This window comes from Neopsephotus bourkii, unplaced genomic scaffold, assembly GCF_033783945.1.
Source record: "Neopsephotus bourkii isolate Nb327-2 ecotype Australia unplaced genomic scaffold, CSIRO-AGI_Nbou_v1 NB_1350, whole genome shotgun sequence".
In the NCBI taxonomy this organism is placed as follows: Eukaryota; Metazoa; Chordata; class Aves; order Psittaciformes; family Psittacidae; genus Neopsephotus; species Neopsephotus bourkii.
Genome location: NW_026901829.1, coordinates 725,989 through 747,297, shown reverse-complemented (window position 1 = coordinate 747,297; position 21,309 = coordinate 725,989). Strand labels below are relative to the sequence as shown.

The 21,309-nt window shown below is 40.6% G+C and overlaps 1 protein-coding gene and 2 long non-coding RNA genes across 5 annotated transcripts; 1 reads left to right on the top strand and 2 right to left on the bottom strand.

Moving 5' to 3' along the window:
* Nucleotides 1-1,278: 1,278 nt before the first annotated feature.
* Nucleotides 1,279-2,811, bottom strand: LOC133219406 (uncharacterized). The gene is made up of 2 exons (XR_009727431.1): nucleotides 2,683-2,811; nucleotides 1,279-2,002 (listed from the first exon to the last, which is right to left on the bottom strand). It is a non-coding gene; the product is annotated as an uncharacterized LOC133219406 (long non-coding RNA).
* A 320-nt stretch (nucleotides 2,812-3,131) lies between these two features.
* Nucleotides 3,132-9,852, top strand: LOC133219345 (uncharacterized). Of its 3 annotated transcripts, none has more exons than XR_009727406.1 (4): nucleotides 3,132-3,450; nucleotides 4,366-4,504; nucleotides 4,793-4,852; nucleotides 9,414-9,852. It is a non-coding gene; the product is annotated as an uncharacterized LOC133219345 (long non-coding RNA). The 3 variants fall into 3 exon arrangements; XR_009727407.1 differs by lacking the exon at nucleotides 3,132-3,450 and adding an exon at nucleotides 3,617-3,730; XR_009727405.1 differs by lacking the exon at nucleotides 3,132-3,450 and having other exon boundaries at nucleotides 3,985-4,504.
* Nucleotides 9,853-10,240: 388 nt separating this feature from the next.
* On the bottom strand, nucleotides 10,241-21,175 carry LOC133219342 (cell cycle control protein 50C-like). The gene is given in 9 exon segments (XM_061366600.1): nucleotides 10,241-11,551; nucleotides 12,442-12,651; nucleotides 13,662-13,785; nucleotides 13,787-13,800; nucleotides 16,655-16,745; nucleotides 18,120-18,221; nucleotides 19,481-19,591; nucleotides 20,402-20,566; nucleotides 20,568-21,175. Coding segments are annotated over 9 exon segments (1,056 nt in total). The 5' UTR covers nucleotides 20,619-21,175; the 3' UTR covers nucleotides 10,241-11,363.
* Between the last annotated feature and the right edge of the window lie 134 nt (nucleotides 21,176-21,309).

Genomic DNA, 21,309 nt, shown 5'->3' with positions numbered 1-21,309 from the left:
CAGATACTAAATCTGCCAGTATCAAGAAACTGACACCATTACTCATTCCTTTAACATTTTTTGCATCTGTATCAGATTTTAAACTCATAATGAAACAGCCACATGATATCCAGTACTAATAAAGCTGCTGCAAAAATGAGTTCCCCCTGAGTTGACTTCAAAGACCAACTTGAAATACAACTATATTACTATTTTCAAAACTTATACATACTTCCAAATCTTTTTATAAAGCATGTGTATGCTTTGGTTAGCATTAAATAATTCCAATAATATTTTTTTTATAAGTCATGATACCAGCCCTCTAATACATTTTAAAAAATACCCTCCCATACTCTCACAGCTGTAGATGATGCTATCAACTTTCTGTTTTCTGGAATGCCAGCAGACTTTGGATTCCAAGAGACTTTAACACACATTGGTATAGCAAATTATTTGTTGGTATAGCTTATCTTTTCCCTTAACACCTATCTGTGCATTTGAGACACTTATTTTTCTGTCAGTCTCCACCACCAATGACTTCTCTGATTTATCAGTCTGCAGGATCGGTGCCTAACAGTCCAAATGACTAGGTCCAGCTCTGTACCAGTTGAATCCTCCTCCACAAATGAGTTTAAAAACTCTCTCTAGAGATGAATGCCTTTGTCAGTTTAAAAAGAGAGGGGAAGCTGCTTTCCTGTGAGAACACTATTATATGTTAAGGTGGGTGTTTTTAGGAAAAATTATCTAGTTATGAAACGTCAGATTTCTGCAGGATCTTGGATGCAGGCCTTCTCAGAGCCAGCAGCCCAACACATAAGAGTTCTGAGGAGCTGTATACACCATTTTGCACAATTTCAACGAATTTTTTTCCTCTTTCATTTTTCATTGTAAGATATATTTGACAAATTCACTATTTTCAAGTTCTGCAGTTCAGACACAAATATTTTCAGATCTTCATTACTATAGTTAAAAAAATGCTTACCTGGCATTCCTCTTTGCTTGACTTCAGATGCTGAGTATAACTCCAGATGATCTGCATGTCTTCTAATGAAGAATCTTAATCTAGAACCAAACAGAAATTTAACATTAAAAAAAAAGTTAATTTTCTTTACCTGATCATTTACCTACAAACACATGCACGAAGAACATATTTACAGTACTTGTTCATAGTGACATGTCGCTATATGCAGTTCTGTATCAAGATAGTATTAGAAGCTTCACATAACAAAAACAAGCTGTGTATCCCATCACTTGGTGAAAAACAGCACATGAAACAGCATTCTTTCCTGTACAAACCAATTATATAAAAGTATCACTGTTTTAATTGGGTTTTCTCTGGTGCACCTGCAACAAGTTTTGCCATGAAATGAAGTTCATTTCTTCATAGCATTGACAACTCCATGGAAATCAAAGAAGTGGATTCTATTAACCGGCTACTTTCAGGCTAATTAGCAAAGTAAGCCTTTGATTGTACAATCTAAATATGCAATGGTAAATACTTAAGAAAAATCCCTACTGAGTCATATGTTAAACTGCCTGAATTCTGAGGTTATTTCAGCTTTAAACAATACATTTTTGCTTATATGTCATGAGGTATTATTCAACCCAGAATTTATTCCAAAAAGCATTTTATACTTATATTATTATTACAACGCATTACTGCGCAACTTTTTAATAATATAACTATTTTCAGATGAAACCTGTATCCTTAAAAGGCCTCATAAAAATGCAAACCATGGACTTCCTGTCTTTTTTACTAGAGAAGGGAAGTGCTAATGCCTGGTAATGCCAGGATCAATCCAGCATTTTCCTCTTAGACACTTTATGAATCAGTGAGGATCACACATTAAGTGTGAACTGAATTGGAGGGAAGCTTATGTTTTTTAGGCTTGCAAAATGAAATTATTTCCCTAATTCAGTTCTACAAAAGAATAAATTGTGTTCAAATGTGCCTCTTCCATATAAAGGCATCCAAAACAGCTGAAATCGATGTAGACATGCTGACAGTGATGTAAACCTCAACCTGAAAAAGATCAGACAAGATGCATCAACTAGGACGTATTTGTCACATCATATCACCTTGTGTTAGCCTTTTTTTTGTTTTACTGTTTCCTAGTTCATGGGTGGCACTGGAAGAGAGTACCGCACTAGACGGACCCATTCAAGGCTAGATCCATATATGTTAATAATTTTCCTCAGTGTCACCTGTGATTTGGGACTCTGGTCTTGATTTTGCAGTGGCTGTGTGCACACAGAAGGTCCAAAAACCCCCTTGTTTTCTGACCATACTAACAAATGCAAAAAGAAAGAAAAAGAAACTGTACTCTGTTTACTCAGACGCATCACTGAAGCAGGCTTGGTGCAACACTAGGATCACTTCTAAGGCTACGATTATCAGATTCCTGTGCGGGAGACCTGCGAGCACTGTACATAAGCGCAAAATGTTTAGCATCTTACAAGCGCTCTACAGCAGGTTCAGCTCACGCTCAGCTGCCAATCGCGCAGGCAAACGTAACATGCAGAAAGCACCACCAAAAGCACCAGCGTCAAAGCACGCTTTCTGCATTCAGTGTGAAGCGGCAGCGCTTTCACAAATCTACGCCCCTAGAAAAGCCCACGGGGAACACGTTAAGGCCCTGGGGAGCAGCAGCTGCGAGCACCAGCCGGCCCCGGCCCGGCTGCACACACAGCTCACCCCTTCACCTGGTGACGGCGGCCAGCGGCACCGTACCCTCGCCTCAGCCCGGCCCAGCGGAGCAGAAGGGGCCCGCGCAGCCCCGCACTGACCGTTACCGCTCCACACGACGATCACGCGCTCCACCGACCACCCCCACCTCTCGGGGTACGCTGCTCCGGAGCCGTTGCCGTGCGCGGCAAATCCCGCCCTACCTCCAGCTCGTCAGGGCCCCATTGGCTGCACAGAGCAACGCTCCTTCCGCCCGCTGCTCCCCGGTGGGCTCAGGTCCCAGCCGATCAGCACAAAAGCCAGGCTCCTGTCGGCCGGGCCGCGGCTGTGCCCCTCAGCTGGGCGGGCAGGGCACGGCCAATTAAACAAAAGAGACACGCTGGTAAAACCGGCGAGGAGGGGGGCAGTAGATCCGAGTGCCAGAAATGTGGCCGGGTTGTGCCAGAGGCGCTAGCGATAGACAATCTGGAACTCACCGCTCACAGGCGGCAACTACAGGACACCCTGCTCCCGGCGGCGCTAACGGCCAGCCGTACCTTAGAGGAACGGAACGAACGCCACTTGCCCACAGCTCCTGCATTTAAGTCTTTAATCTGACAAAACCTACCTTGCAGGGAGGGACTAAAAAGATCCCAGTGTCTTTCCCACTGTGATGTCCGTCCCATTTAAGAAAGTGTAAGTTTTGGACAAGGCCAGCATCAACAAAACACCGTGTTTCCGAGTACAAGAGCAAGTGTTCTAGCACAGTGAAGTCTGAAAACCAAATACGCTGAATACCTGAATATGTAAGACTTGCCTTTTTCCGTCAGTTTCTAAGGAAATCGTACTCTGCCTGCCTCTACGTCCCCCACAGTAACTTCCGAGTAACGTCTGGCTGAGGAAAACCTGCTAACCTGTCAATGATCTTAGAAGTTCTATGAAATCAGAAGTGAACGAGAGAGTGCAAACAATGCTACAAACACACAGCTTAGGCTACCTACGTATATGCCTCCTTGCTTAGGATCTGCTGGTCCACAAAAGAGATAAAGCCCAGGATCCAAAGTGGGGACAACTCCATTGACTTTGGTATACTCCTGAAACTTTAAAATTATACCCCCGACTGTAGGAAGGAAACATTCTTCCCCCTCCCCCCCCCCCCGTATTGATTTGAAGCCACTATAGGAAATAACCTTTCAACAGCTGAGAACACTTGAAATTACAGCTGACACATTCATTTATTTGTATGATGTGTCTACTATCACCTGTTAAGTAGATACGATTCCTGACAAGACAGTTTCAAGGCAAATCCAAATTAAAAAACTTAGCCTATTTACTTATGCTGTATGATGTGAGACATTCCATTTAAATCAACTTTCTCTCCCTGCGCCCCCCTCCCCACCCCCCCCCAACCCTAAAATGATGAAAATGCCAAACAGGCTTGTGCTCCATCTTCTCATTTTCTTACCTCCCTTTGAAAAGCAACTCTTGACCTTTTTAGCTAAGACTCAGCATTCCACTAGTTGGCTGGGGTGAAGTTATGAACTTAGAAATCTGAATGATAAATTCGTCAAGCTACAGCCTAAAACCCATTGGCACAATTACAGTTTATACATTTGTTAAGCAATTCTTGCATTTAATTCACTTTATCAGTTAACAAAAATATGCAGAGATAAAATCCTGTCCATAGCTTTAGCTCAACTTATCTCACCACCTTTGTTCAGGATCAATGCCTGCTTTTATGATTAACTGCAAAGCCAGAAATGGCAGAGCATGAAGAAAGCTTGTTCAAAGACTTTGTGATCACTGCTCAATCTCACATGAGTACTGGCAACAGTGATCTTAAAACTTGGAAATCTGACTGTAAGCGCTGGATTTTTTTTTTCTTTACTAAACTCAGCAAATAAAACCCTGTGCTTTGTTTTGCTCAGTTAAAACAGCCATGGCTGACCCCAAAATTCCATGTGAACCCCACTGGTGTTTGTCAGTCCTGGGTTCTAATGGCCAACTTCCAGCCATGGTTTATGAGTCATCAGAAGGTAACACAATGAAAGACCTTAGATGCAGCAACCCATCTGCTTTATAGGCTTCTAAGTCTTGCAAGGTGTAGCTGATGACTCCCTGATTATTCTTTTATTTTTGCTTTTTTAGTGACTTTAATTTAAAGTAACACTGCAGCAGCCAAAGCAATACACTGAGCATAGGACCAAGGTAAGACCTGAAGCAAGGGCCCTCTTTCACAAAGTGACTGTACTTCAAAAGTCACTTACTGCTGAAATTGTTTGTAAATAAAATTCACAGGATCTGAACCGAGAGATCAGCAAAAGCACTTGTGCCACCACCTTACTTCTCCATGGGCTGCTTTTCTTGTGACTGTATCTCATTTTGTCTGCTTCCAAAACAGACTGCACACAGCACTACCCCAGTTCTTCCTGCTCCCTTACTTTTCTACACTTCCACAGTTTAACTCTGCAGGCAATTCAGACCACTACAGAGGTTAGAAGTGCAGCAAGCACAAAGATGTCCTGGCAGGGGTAGCAAACTCCTTCTGGATGTTCCCCACACCTGGATAGCACAACGCAGGCCAGCAAACACTAGCCCATGTGGGGCCTGCAACCAAATTACAGAACTGCAGAACACACCCTTCCACCCATCAGGATGAAGTACTGCCAGTGCCATTCCTCAGCATTAAATCACTGCTTTGCCCCGCACTGGGGGACACGGTTCCCTTGTCCTCGGCCACCATGGCAGATTTCTCGGCACATGCACTGCAGGGAGGAGTGTTATTAACTGCAGATGTTATTATTGTCCTGAGCTGTCATGAAGCCTCTCTCTGCACTGCCAAATAGCTGGCACATTTCACTTCGGAGGCAAGTGACAGTGGCTCAGTACACATCCCCCAGATGTTAACTTGTTATGACAACTGGGGCAATGGGCAGATACTACTTCCTTCCTTTTTAATTTAACCATTCTGGTTTATTTGACACATTTCTTTTTCCAGTGTTTTCAGGTTCACTCTCACTAATAATACAGTCCATAGAAAGCCCAGGGATTCATATGAGTTATCTGAGAAACCTCAGAACTTTTAACCTCATCTTAAACCCAGTATTATAACTGTGTTAACAAAGCTGTTAATGGAACAAACTGTTCATTACACAACATCATGGAGAAAAAGGCAAATAACTTTGGGTAGCTGGGTCTGACACAGCGAAAAACCTCATTTTTTTCATAACTTTGTTTCAGTTTGAAGGGGAACATTTTAGGCACCTTAATGTAAGGAGACAATGGCAAAATCAGTGGGAGTGTAACTAAATGGCATTTTTTTATCTTGTTTCATGCTGTATGTTTGTCAACAGAGCACACCATATATATGCAGTAGATACACTGATACTTTGATTAGACCTGTCTTAAATAAAAGCTTTCCAGGGCATGAGCTGCCGTTCTTCACCTATGGCAATTACCATTTGATATCATTTAAATATTGCCTCTACTTGCACTGGGCTGGTATCAGCCCAATTATCCTTCTCCTGTACTACTTGGCTATATGAGGAAAAGGAGAAAACCTTTTTCATGCACTCACAAACATAAAGAAAAAGCCAAACAAGCCCCACTCTTCCTGCCTGGCTTCCTATAGCCTGGGTAGAAAGCAGGACACAGCAAACAACAAATGTTCCACAATTCCTCTCTTGCAAACAGGAGGCCACCAAAGCAAAGGCAGCTGCCCAAGGGACTCCCAGCTCATAACAAAGTTATTCTGGGAATTGTAGGGAATTAGAGAGAATTGAGTCAAAACACCTTAGCTCAAAAACTATGCACCACAGTTCAGAGAGTGTGAACTTTCCCTTGAAAACCAAGCATTTTTTTTACTTGACTGCTCCCCAAAATCATATGGGTTTTCCAGATGCCATGTCAGGATGCACTGTCATCTTAAGCAGCTCAGCCAAATTCTTTTGCCCTAGTATCCAAGAGCAGAAGCAGCACTTTGCCCCTTTCACCATTCTCCCTCCTGGTGCAGTTACAGTCATTTTTTCAAACCAGCTCTGTCTCTCATACCATACTGCTCCAACTGAGGAAGACAGCACCTTCTTACCATGCAACAAGCAACTGCTTTCTCCTATTTTAGATCTAAACTTAAAGCCAAACTGGTATGTAACCTCTCTTTACATGAACAAAACTTTCCAAGCCCTCCCTTCCCTGAACGGTTAGTTTTGGTTTTACTTTTGTATTAGTTTGATTTCTCAGAAGAAGGAGAGAAAGCTTTTACACTGTAATGTGTTAAAATACAAGGCACCCCATCCAAACACTATTATTAATAACCTTCATGCAACACAGCTGTTTATATAAAACAGATGCAGCATGTAACCAATTTTTGCAGATTCTATAGGTCTGTGAGCATGCAAATCTCTTTCACATGAAGGACTCATCCCTTTATTTTTAGATGAGATGAGTTAAGCAAAAGTCTATGTTTAGAACATAGAAAAAACAACCAATGCAGACAGATATGACAAGTATATGCATGAAACTGTAAACCCTGAGGAAGATTTGGAAAACTTCTGTAACTGAAGTGCTACTGAAATATCCTGTAACTCCTGCTTCACTTTTATGTCTCTCTATATAGATATAGAATCCATTAATGAAATGCAATCCTAAACGAAGCTGGCAAAAGTAGTATAACAGTTTTTGTTATTAAAATACAGTGCTCTCTTACATCTCCCTCTAATTTAGAAATGAGATTAACATAGCATGTAAGTTCTTCATAATAATGGGATCTTTTCACCTTCAGGTATTTTTGCCACTGTTAAAACTGAACTACAGAACTCTAGATGATAAAACACTGTTCGTCATCTTCAAGATTACAAATAGAAAAATGTATTAAAAAACCCAAAACAAACCACAGAAACTTACATGCCATTCAGTTCACCTTTTTTAGTCTATATTTACCATGTAAATTTAGATTACTTCTACTAACAGGAATCCTTTGTCCAGTTTTCCATTTATTAAATATATATATAATATATATTTATATATATAAGAAAAAACCCCATTAAAATGCCCTTATTTATCTGTTCCATAAAAAAGATGGGGAAGAGAAAAAAAACCCACACTTTCTAGCACTTTAAGCATCCATTAATTTGAGTCCACCATACATAACACCCATTTCTGACATACATCCTTCTTTTTTTGCGAGTGAAGGAAATAGGCAAATTTCTATCAGCTCAAAGGGACTGAATATACAGCAATGATGAAACAGATGGCTTTAAGTAGCAGTAACAAAGGAAACAGCACTTTTCTTTGAAACCATAAAAGTATTTTTTTCAGTATTTTGCTATTTTCTGAAGTGCTGGCATCTGTAGGGAAGGGATTAGAAGACTTTAATAATTCTGATATGCCAAAATAGTATAAATAGTGACAATAAATCTTCTATGGCTTAGTGACGTAGCACTCACAGTGATGCTGTTGACACACACTTCCACACTTTCCAGGTACAGCTCTTAATTTTTTTCAGCAATCTCAAACTCAGGCATCTTTGTACTGAATGGATAAGGCTACATACATTAATCTCTCACAGAAAAAGGCACACTTACTATTGGTGGAAGTATGCTTGCTAGAGAAGCTAATTTAAAAAATCAATTTTGAAAGGTTTTACCAAAATCCTTTTTTTCTTCTCTACCTAAAATGCATAATCTTAATTCATAATCCAATGTGCAAGGCAAAAGCAGTGCTGTGCCTAAAATGCAGTACTGGTCATGACACCCCATGTATTTTAAAAGCAATGTGTACCTCAGCAAAAGTGCAACATCTCTGGTTCCTTAATACCTCTGTTCTCCAAATACTGGTATGTTTTCCCTGTTCAATTTGATTTAACAATTTCTTACTAAGCAGAATAGATGAATTCAAAGTCACACTCGATTTTGTCTAGAATCATGCCTCCTGCTGATATATCAGCAGCTGACAAAAGGAAACAATCCCGACACATGCCACAGCAAGGAGCATAGCTTTTGCTATCATCCTGTTACATTAGGCCGGTCCTTCACCTAGAGCTCTTACTTCTGTTTCAGCCCCTGCACAAGAGGGAATAAGGTGGCAGCAGCAGTAGCATAAAACAATCCAATAAACATTTCATATAGAATATTCCCCACAGTGGGCACCGAGGAGCACATCTACAACATTTTCTTGAAAAGGCATGTTCATACAAGCTCTGGCACAAGGGGCAGACCAGCCAACAGCATAGCCATAGTGCTGGCACAAAAGGCACTGTACGGAGGTTGCTAAAACTTTCTTCCATGCTTCTGAGCAGGGCAGATTCCATCTGCTGGGAGCTGTTCATCTAAACTGCTATTTCCATTGCTCTGGTCTGGGGAGCATAATCCTGAATGTTAAGGCAGAATTACTTAGATTTAGCAACAGTAACTGCTGGAGCTCAAGCAGCAGCTTCCAAGGACACTGTCCAGAGGGTACAAGAAAGATGTAAGATGTGTTTAAAGCTGTGCTAAGATGAAAAAGATGTTTGGCATTTATAAACAAAGGCTTTGATGATTTCAGGAATAACAGAAAGAAGATTTGTTTGAAGACAGGTTTTCCCTGAGGAGGGGTTTGAAGACAATGCGCATTTCAAGAGAAGACGTTCTTGCACAAACCTCTGGGAGATAACTGGCAAACTGTTAAGCACTACTTACTAGACTTTTCTGAACAAGATTCTTTTCTGGTAGACACTGACTCACTGGAATACATACATCATTATTCAGTCTCCTTTTACTAACATTTTTACTAGATACTTCATGAAGAATAAAATCTGTCACAATCGCACTGTGACTTAACCTCTCAGATGACATAGCATTTCCTGAAAGGCAGTTTCTTGGAGGATTTAAAAGAAAAAAAAAAAAAAGGGTGAAGGAAAAAGAAAAACCCAAACCAACAGAAAACAGAGGCTCCTGTGGTCTGTTTCGAGCCAGAAATCCTAAATTCAGCTTTGGCAGCAAATCCCATCAGGGCTTTCCAAAGGGCTGCATGGGATTCCATTTTCAAAAGGACTTAAAAGTTTTAGAAGCAGGTTTCCTTGTTTGAAGTGATTTAGACTAATGAGCTAAAACATTGCTGCATGTACTGCTTCATGCTCTGTTATGTCCAGTCCAGTGAGAAGTAGGGTTCTCCCACAACTCCTGACGGATTTAGATATAAGGGTTTGAAATACTGGAACCTTGTTTCTTACAGCTTTCTGGTGGAGGTGACTGGCCCTGATCAGGAAAAGTGGACGAGAACACTCATAGTGGTCAGCATAAACATTAATGAACCAAGACTGTATTAGCAGGCTGGGCTGTAAACTTCTTCTGCTCATGGCACAACTATGAATCAGAGATTAAAGGAAACAGTACCTGCTGTGGCTGCAGTGAGATTCACCAGAGGCTATCCGTGAAAGGTCACAAGCTCCCAAATGTTTGAGACGCTCTTAAAAGCAGATGTGGGTGCCCTTGACAGTGGCTCACAGACTGTGTGCCACATTCCCTTCTCTTGTTCTAGTCTGTGATTTTTATTTGGTTTAGTATGGAGATTTTTTTAGGGGAGGATGAAGTAAGGCATCCAGAATTCTTATCAAAGAATAAATTTAAAGTTTTTATTCCATTTGCACTTTTGCAACAGACATATTATTTAAAAAAAAAAAATCAGACGTACCACAGTATACTTGACCTGAACGCTTCAGTGCTGTTTCTACATTTTGTGAGAGACTGGAAATAACTCCTAAATGTGTAACATTTTGACCATGAAACAAGAAAACCTGTAAGCCTATTATGAGCAGCAGTGTTTACTTTCTGAATATTGTCAGATCTTCTGATGCTTTGTTTTCTGTTGACAGTAAGTCACTGCACCAACAGAAATGGGGGCATGAAAGGGAAAAGGATACATAAGAGTCTGAACTTTCGTGTGGAAGGGTTGAGTAGGTAGGACTGCAACCATGGCCTAGGTGTTATATTAGGTAGATGTTTCTGTTAAAATATTTAGTATTAAAGGAGATTTTAATTTAAACTTCCCATTAAATCATAATTAAAATTGTAAGTCAGTGTTTTGATGCCCTCTAGCTTTGCAAGTTAGTCTCAATATCTAGGTAAAACCGATAAATTGGGTTTAAACAAACTTGAAATGCCTAAAAAATGTCCTATATTCAATCATAACTCAGGTATCAAACTGTGATGAATATGCTGTGCTAAACTGGTTGCTTTTTCAGGATAGCTGAAAAAGGTATATAAAACCTAAGCCAAGCCAGTCAGTCCACCTGTGGCCAACAAACAGATTTTAGCACCGAGTTCTACCTGCTCAAGCTTTTTGTTGTATCAAGACCACACTTTTTACCCATTCAAAGCTCCATTTAAGTCAAGAGAAATACTTTCTGAATTAAGGGCTGAGTAAGAAATAAATACAGACCCTTACTTCTATCCAGACATTAGTACCCCATTTCTTTGCCATTGCAATTTCAACCCACTATACTATCTGTTGACTGAAGTCCATCTCACTACCAGTTTCCTAGGAGCACACATAGATTACAATAAGAATGCAGCCTCAGGTAAGTTTGGTTCTGGATGATGGAATAGCCCTCAATTTGCCTAATGTTCACTAAACCTGTTATTGAAAGAGATCCAGTGCTCAGGGGAAAGAATGAAAGGTCGGTGCTGCATGTTCCTCTCTCACAGCACACCTTTGCCTTTGTTCAGAAAGCTAGGGAACCTTATTACTTCTGAAAGTATGTTTTCCTTTTTCTGAGCTTTAAGTGGATAGCAGTTATGACAAAACCTGCCAGGGTTGCTGCTGTGCCAGAAACCACATAGGCAATTCCCAGGAATGGGTTACTTCCTCCACTCCATACCACAGTTGAAAGAATCACATGCTTCCTTGCCTTGAATTTGGTAACAGGGAAATCTGATAGAAGGATGTTAAGGTTTCACTAATGAAGTTTGCATTATTTCCAGGAGAAAAAGTGCTAAAAGCCCTTTCCAAGACATAAAGAGCCTGGAGATCTGCATTTGCTGCAAAAATTCTTCTAACTGATCTGTGATGTCTCTGCTATTCTGGGTCCAAAACTCTGTAGCAGCTGGTGGTAAGAAAGCCAGTTATTTTAAATATAGTCTCTGTATGAACACGGAAATACTTTATTTTTTAACATAAATTCCAGTTTCATAATTTATGTAACTGGTACTGTGTTAATTTATATGAAAACCCAGTTGAAAATTAGCCTTTTTGGCAGCTTAGCATGATGATTGGAACTAGATGATCTTTAACGTCCCTTCCAACCCAAACAACTAGATAATGATGGTGATCCACATATTCTCATTGAGGGGAAGTGCTCACCTCTACCTAATATATTACCTACCCAAAATGTTGTATGATTTTACCTTACATCTCTCCACATGGAAACTTTCAGACCAAAATGTGCTATAGTACTTAAAATCATAGCTCTAGTGGCTGAGACAGAAATTTATAATCATCTTGACATAACTACTGCTGACAAAGTAAGTGTTTTAATTGGAAAAGTTTGTGCTGTTTGGAGCGAGAGTGCATTTTCAGCAGCAGAAAAATTCCTGTGAGTAGGTGGCCTGAGTCCAAAAACCCAAAGTCATATGCTCCCATTTGATAACATCTGCACAGACCAAAGAAAATCTATTTATAGTGTCTCATCACCTTAAAAACTAGGTCTTGTCACAGTGACAGTCTGGGCTGTTTCTCTCAGTTTCTTTGCTGTTTTACTATATAAATACTATCCACTTCCATCCTGTAACTGTCTACTCGTCTTGGATAACATGAAAGGATACTGTAAGAAATACAAAAAGTGTAATTCCCTGCTGGGAGGCCATCTGCAAACTGCCTTATCCGTCTGACACGACGGTAAAGATTTCTGAAGGTAGCAAAGGCTGACACTCGCATCCAGATAATGAAGTCGTCATTTACATAACCGTTGTTCTTTTCATCTTCCTCGTCTAACAAATATACTGGCTTCTGCCAGTAAGGAGGTCTTGATGTCCCTGACAAAAAAGGAAAGAAACCAGGAAAGACAGACTGTCAGTCACTGGTGACATCTGGGCCTTCTCACAACCAACACAGAATATGAAATATGAAAGAGACACAGGACTTTGTCCGGTAGTGAAGAATTATATATGCTAGATAACTTTTCAACCAAACATTTCACTCACTTCAACCGTGAATGAACAGAGTTTACCAGTACCCAGGGGTTGCTACACATCAGAAACTTTAAGATCAGGAAAAACAAAGTTACTTGCACAAATGAAAACACTGTTTATTCTGGATTGTTGCCTGTTCAGCATGAGGAGCTTGCCTTCATTTTTGTACTTTAATTTATTCCTGTACAACCAGAAATGCACCTTTCTGCAGTCTAATGGCAGAGGTTATGCTATTTAGAGTCTGTCATATGAAAACTTAGATAATTAACTCTTGCCTATGGCACTGTGCACAGTACTGCCCTGAGCCACAATAAGGAGCTTTTGGCTGCACTTCAATACAGATCAACCATAAGAAGGCAACAGCTATGAAACAGCTGTTTTAAAGAGCTAGCGATGAAGGCAGTCCCACTTGTCTAACAACTGCCTATGAATCTGCAAAGATATGAAGATGTGACACACAATTCTCCTTCATTGACATTTTCAATAGGAAAAAAATAAAGTGGACTGCATCCTTTCTTTTCCTGAACAGATTATGCATTACAAGAAACTGTATAGAAGGGTGTTGACATGGGGTAACTTCAGTCTTCTGAAACCACTTTCTTCCAGTTTTGCGGTCAGTGATGAAAAAAACCCCAGAATAAAACAGAATAAAAATTCTATGGTCAGTGACTAAAAAAAAGTGGTATTTTGGTTAAGTCTGTCTTTTCTCAGTCACCCTCTAAAGCTGCTTCTCCAAACTGCTTTGGGAAGCACTTCTCCCAAAGGCAACATCTCAGAATGGGAGATCCTCACACAGGGGAGAAAAGGTAGGGAAGCCACTGAAAAATAAGGAATACCAGTGGAACCATTCTTACCTGCAAATGCAGAAGAGAGATTGTATGATTTTGGATTGCGAAATTTCACATTTTTATCTGTCCACCAGCTGTTTCCAGGCTTCAACAGCGGTACTTGAATAACAGATGAGTTAAGACTGTAAAAAAAGATCAAGAGTATCTGCAGAAAATACAAGAAAGAATATGTCTGAGCAAAGGACAGTCATTCTAATTGCCAGCATCAATAACAAAAACTGCCACACTGAAGTATCTTTCAAGTGAATAAAAAATTAAAAAAAAAATCAAAATGGTGCTTAACCATGATATCCCTGTTTCGGGGAGCAAAAAGAACTTGTTTTTATCCATTACATTTTCCTACTTAGATTAGTTTAACATAAGTCAAAAACATTATAAGCCTCATTAACGTCTATGCAAACAGGCAGCCAATGAGATGACAGGCAGGGATAACTGGATGAAACAGATGGGGAGGGGCTGCTTTTTAGGAAACATGAAAACCACAACTCAACTGCACAAGCATCAGTGAAAACAATATTTTAGGGTTTTTTTATCCTGCTACAAAAGCTGTGTCATGCAGCTCCTTCAGGCTCAGACACGCTCTTGTGAGTAAGTGATCGTTCTGTGTACTACCTCCCCAGCTGTTTGCCTCTAGTTTACTAAGAGCTGTTGCAATTCTCTGAGCCTCTGCCTGCTTATCTGCTTGTCTGACTCCTCTCTTTACTGCTAGCTTTGAAAACCTTAAAAACCTTTCTCACAGCAGGAACTTGGCTATCTTCCTCATTTTACAAAACAGTGTAACAGTGCAATTAGACAACTAGCTAAGACATCAAAAGTGAATGGGAAGCATCCTCTTTTACAGCAGAGGGACAGAAATGAACCACCAGAGCAGGATTTAGACAGGCCTGTATCTAGTGGAGTGCCTCAAGGGTCAGTACTGGGACCAGTATTATTTAATATATTCATCAATGATTTAGATGAGGGAATTGAGTGTACTATCAGCAAGTTTGCTGATGACACTAAGCTGGGAGGGGTGGCTGACACACCAGAAGGCTGTGCTGCCATCCAGCGAGACCTGGACAGGCTGGAGAGTTGGGCAGGGAGTAACTTAATGAAATATAACAAGGGAAAGTGTAGAGTCCTGCATCTGGGCAGGAACAACCCCAGGTTCCAGTACAGGTTGGGGAATGACCTGTTAGAGAGCAGTGTAGGAGAGAGGGACCTGGGGGTCCTAGTGGACGACAGGATGACCATGAGCCAACACTGTGCTTTTGTGGCCAAGAAGGCCAATGGCATCCTGGGGTGTATTAGAAGGGGGGTGGTTAGTAGGTCGAGAGAGGTCCTCCGTCCCCTCTACTCAGCCCTGGTGAGATCTCATCTGGAATATTGTGTCCAGTCCTGGGCCCCTCAGTTTAAGAAGGACAGGGACCTGCTGGAGAGAGTCCAGCGCAGGGCAACTAAGATCATTAAGGGAGTGGAGCATCTCCCTTATGAGGAAAGACTGAGGGAGCTGGGTCTCTATAGTTTGGAGAAGAGGAGACTGAGGGGTGACCTTATTAGTGTATATAAATATATAAAGGGGGAGTGTCACGAGGATGGAGCCAGGCTCTTCTCAGCGGCAAACAATGATAGGACAAGGGGAAATGGGTGCAAACTGGAACACAAGAAGTTCCACTTAAACTTGAGAAGAAACTTCTCCTCAGTGAGGGTGACGGAACACTGGAATGGGCTGCCGAGGGAGGTTGTGGAATCTCCTTCTTTGGAGACATTCAAAACCCGCCTGGACACGTTCCTGTGTAACCTTATCTAGGTGTTCCTGCTCCGGCAGGGGGATTGGACTAGATGATCTTTTGAGGTCCCTTCCAATCTCTAACATACTGTGATACTGTGATCAGCCCCTTCCTGCACATCACCAGCAGCCGGAACCTTTCAGCACACTGTGCACCAAGGACAGATGCAAGGCAGACACTGAGAGGTTTACCCTCAGCATTTTAAAATCTTGATATCTCTAGTTCTCTGAGGGAGCATTCTGTCCTGTGGCCAGGGCTCCAGAACACCGTGGGCTGCAGGAAGGTAGCTCTGCTTGCCTAGGTCTGAGCCCAGACCAGTGAATCAGTCTTCCAGAGAAATAGGTGGGTAGGCAGATGAAGATCAAAAGGATCTAGAAGTTACCAAACACAGCTGCCCTTCACAAGTGCTCTGGTGTGGGTGGCTCAGCTGCTTGAGAACAGCTGCTGCATTGTCAAAAACTGCTGCATGGACCAGGTCACACACAAAAAAAACCCCAAACAACAGGCAGGGCCAGATAAAAAGGATGGGGTAAGTGAGAAAAGACTGTAGACATTTTTTGTTTCCTTTCATCCCAAAGAAATCCATTCTGAAATCTGCCAGTATTCATGGCTAAGGGCCCTCTGCATTTCAGCTTAAATGTACTCAATAGGCAGGTGATATCCATAAAGTTACTATAAATAAGATCAAAGGTGGGATCAAATTAAGTAAGACTATGTATGCTTCCAGCATTCAAAGAACAAAATGCAACTACGCAGATCTAAAGATCCAAACCATGTGAAGAATATGTCACATCCTCCTAAGCACACCCCTGTGGGAAGTGCTTAGAAGGATGCACAGGCTTAATACCTGTGGGAAGGTAGGATCTAGGCTCTCCATCACTACACAAGAATGTGGGGTTTTTTTAGCAAGGAAGTACACTAAATCAGCATTCCTTATTTCACCAGGGACTCAATTCCTCAGTCCGGTCATATATTCACATTGAGGAGGGCCTTACTAAAAGAAAAATCTTTCTCAGTTTCAAAATGAGGGGCAAGTTATCAAGCAGAAGGAAGGAGAGCCCCCTCTTCACTACAGTAGCACTGCTAAACAAAACTTCTCGCGGAAGAAAGACAGATTTTGCAATATCAGGACTCAGCTGGATTGGGGTAATGGAACAGTTTTAAGTGTTAAGTAAGTGTAACTTAAGTGTTAAGTTTTAAGTAAGGCAGATGTGGAAGGTACCTACTTACCATTGAACATGCTGTTGGCAATAGCGCCGCATGGGGCCATGGGCATCCCATTTGGGTAGGTTGTCAAGAGCACGCAGTAACTATTCTCAATCTGCATTCAAGGTCACAAAACAATCAGGCACAGAACCTGGAGGTTTTGATGTAGTTTGGTGGTGTTAATGTTCTACTTCCATTCCTTCTCCTGAAACGCCACTGAATAATTAACTCTCCAGTCCATTTTGGTCACATAAGAGATACATCCAAATGAGTATGTTGTTGACACCTTCTGTGCTACACCACTGTGTATCACAGTAAGTAAACCTAAAGTTTTCACCAAATTCTGCTGTGGACTTGTAATCTCCAGACTACAGAAACTCATTTTGGGATCTGCTACTGTAACACAGCTACAATTAAAAATGTTCCAGTGAAGCTTTGGCTTACCCTTGCACATCTTATTTTTCATTCTTTTTAATTTTCGCCTGGGCTGCTGCAGTGGTGGAGAACAGCAGATACAGTTAGCCACATTACTGCAGTTCTATGTAGGGAAATCTTGACGTATGAAGACAGAGCAAGAGAAACAAAAGCCCATCTCAAATTTAACACATCTCTCCTATCCCAGTTCATGAGAAACTATAAATCTGCATGTTTAAACGCAGAAACATTTTCAAGTAACTCGAGTAAGCTGTGTATCTGATTGGTACAAAAGCCAGAAGTGGTTGCACCTGGGTACAAACAAGCTGACTGGACACCTGGAGAAGCAGATGTTTAGGCAACATGTCTTGAGAGTTACAAGAGGCATTTTATAGAAATGACAGATTGTTATGGCATAATCGTTACATGTACTGGGAGGACATGTGTGTGGACTGTGTGTATATAAATGCTGCTTTTAAGCCAAAGAAAATATGTTTTAGATTTGTAAGTAAAAAACCTGAACGCAATGACTGCATTCTCCAATTTTCTTACGCAGGCCTGCTGCAGGTGATGCTGTCTAGCCTCTTTTTTAGACCTCTAGTTTGCATTCTTAGAATGCTACATGATCAGCTATTTCACAATACACCTTTTCCTGCTCCTTGTTCACTTCCAAAGCCAGATGGCAAACTGGAAGACTCAGAATAACTTAATTCCCTAACCTTATGGTAAAAGCACATTTTAAAACACTTCTGGCTAAGACAACTGAAAACACCGGGAGAAGGTTTATTTTATAAAGACAATGTCTTTTTAGTTAGCATCCCTACAATGTGCAGGTTTGAGAAATGCAACACTGGACTGACACCTTTTATTTATCCCCTCATTTTTCTTCTCTTTCTTACTGATTAGACATAATGCCCTAACAATCACAGAAGCAGGGACCAAACACTGAAAAATTCCGTACCTTATTATTTATTATTTCTTAGAGGCATCTTAACACATAGTTAGTTCTCTATATGGTCAAAGATGCACCTGATGGAAATACTGCAGATCTCATAATATAAAGAAGAAAACTTACATTTACATTTCGACCCAACAACTGTGCATCACTTCTTGATATCACATATCGACAGTGATTTTGGTAGAAGTTTTGGAGCCCACAGTACATAAAAACATCACCCTAGAATTCAAGAATATATCCCCTCAATAAGATGAGTTCCTGCTGACAAAGAGAAATCCTATTACTTGCTAAAAAAGAGAGGGGAAGAGAGCACTCAGTTAATATTTAAGTGCTGGTAACTTCATGCTAAGCAATTACTTCAGTGGACACTGGCTACAATCTAGTCTTTATCCTAATTAAAAGTTCTAGTATTTTGGCACAAAATTAAACATACTTTAAACCACCAAATAAAACCTAAAATAAAAATGCTTGATTATTATTTTACTCAAGATTGACACAGCTGGCCATGAATCTGCAATGACTGAATAATTTCATGGAGACAAGACACTTATTTTCCATAGAACAAGATGCACAAAAATCTTCAAAAAGCACCCATTAGCTCTTCATTCCTTTAGATTTTCTGAAAAATAAAGCTGCCTCTCATCAATTATGTGAACCCTTTGGGAAGTTTAGTGCTGTGATTCAAAGGAGAATGCTAGGCAGACAAATACAATCAGTAAAGAGGATTATTAAAATATTAAAAACTTTATTAATTTAAATAAACTTCTAATCATCAACATAATATGTAGAATTACAGAGTATTTCAACAGCCTCTTCAGTACTGAAGAACCAACCCTGAAGTGACTTTATAACTTAAACTGCATTGTAATTTTAAGTGATCATTTAGATAGTACTAAGCGTAAGATCTCTTTGGTGGAACATGAAGCATTTTAACAGTGTCAGAAACATGCCCCAGTAGGTTAGGACAGGAAATGAAGGATACTTTTCCCAAAAGAAACTGCAGAATGACATTGCTAGACTTGAATTATTTCAAGGACCTTGGGGATTAACAGCATAGCCCTCATAAAAAAGACAACAGGGATTTACTGATGACAAGTGGTCAGAGCTTCAGATTTCCTTCTCATTTGAGAGCTCAGCAGTGCAGCAACAGCTAACCCCAGGCAAAGAGGAAGGGTCTGCTACTGACTCAGAGGGATATCGAGATATATGACCTCCACAAACAAATACCATTTCCTTCATCCCCATCTTCTCCTTGGACATCTCCCAACCACGGACAGAGTTAGCCTGATCTTGTTCATTTTTAACATGCACCAAAATGAATAGAAAAGGCATAAAATGTTGAGTATTTCATGTTTTTAAAAAAGTACAAAGAAAATTTAGTCAAGGAGCTCTACACAGCAGTATTATATTTTATCATATAGGGATATAAGTAATGGGAGGTACTAATCGACTTGAATTGGCTTCTTGCATCCGCTTACCAATATATCTTCCTTTAGTGTGAAATTAACAGAACAGGGGCATTCCTTATTCCAGTTAGATGAATTTTCACGAAGTTTTAAACAATCTGAGCATTTATCTGAATAATCAATCTGTCAGAGAAGTGAACAAGCAGAGGTATTGTAATAAGGGACATGCACATAGGAAAAGGTTAGTGTTTTAGCTCCAAGCCTTTTCAGAGCAGTTTTCTTCTAAGTGACTCCGGACTGCCAAAACATTGTTAAAAACCAACAGCAGAGAATCAGGACTTGGCCTCAATGAACATTCACGAATTTTATTCCTGGTTTAAAGATGTTTTAAAGCCTTTTGATGACTGTTGCAGAACCTTCATGGTTTCTCCTCCGCAAAGGAGTGCTGAGTGAAGAACACTTCTGCAGCTTTGTCTGGCTGACCTAGTAATGCTTGACAAATGCCCACGTGCACTATGGCCCACCCTGCTCTAACAGCCTGGATTTAGTGCTGAGTGTTGGCTCCAGCCACCACAGGTCTAAACAACATTGCCTCCAGGAGGCATTTAAACATCAGATCTCAATGCATTTTAAGATTTTGCCACAGCAAACATTTAAGTTCATCTAATATCAAACACTATCGAAGGGATTAGCTTATTTTTCTTCAAAAAACCCCAGGAAATAATAGCAACATTTCAAATATTACCAGCAGGGTCAGAAATTACTACCCATATTTTAGATATTACCACCCAGTCAACCACTCAATGCTCAGATTTTATTTGTGACTGATTATTTCTGAGGATTTTCGCAGGAATGCTAGCTGCTGGACGTGTATCCAAGGCATGAAGCTACTGCTGCCATCTTTATCTAGAAGCAAAAATACAAAGCCTTTTTCCTCTAAATGTAGCCCAGTTTCCTCTTTATAGCATACTAAGAACATAACCCCTAACAAACCTGGATTTCTCTGATGCTGTTTGCAGACAATATGAGGCAGACTCCCACAGAGAGGCAGAACATGCCTGTGAGAAAGAAGGTGGAGAGCACAGCTGCGATGGTAAGCTGGGGCTTCCAAGCTGGTAGTCTCTGTTGTCTGAACGCACTGTTATCCGGACACCTTCTTATCCGGACATGCTTCTCCTCCTTGCTGAAGAAAGCTCGTCTTGTTTTTCATTTTCTTCTTGGTGAGAGGAAGAAGTAATGCGCTGGAGAGTGTTTAGGCTGAGATACTGTCCTTACTGTTGCAAGACTGTACTGTTTGTTCAAACCTGCATTATGGCCAGGAATTACTTATTAACTGGATCTCTCTCTTCCTCATTTTCTACAGTTGTGCCTGGATCCCCATATCAGCTTGTACCAATCAAACGACTGTGTACTTTGGTCAGGGCGTCCATCTTACGCATACTGGAAAAAACTTAAATATATTCTTCCTGGTCCAAAATTCAGTAGGATTTGTTACATCTTATTAATTTGCCAGCTATACTGGAATTTCAGTGTATTCTCCCTTCACTTCCATAGCTGCCCAGCTAACAGGCATGGCATACAATGAAAGGAGCTCTATTCTAATTCCATGGGATGCCACTGGGGAGCACTGCAGGTGCTGAGACAGCACTGGACAGAAAACATTGTTTTGAAAGACTAAATAAATCAATTTTCTTAACCTACTACACTCACTACTGTTGATTCAGATACAATTTAAAGTTGCAAAAAGGTTACATGTTCTTTATCACAAAAGGGCAACTCATTCTCAAAACATCTAATTTGGATCAATGGTTTTCCAAGATGCTGATGATTTGATCACCTGTATACATCTTGTTTTCTAGAAAAACTCCATCTATTCCCTAATATCCACAAAAGACAAAAGA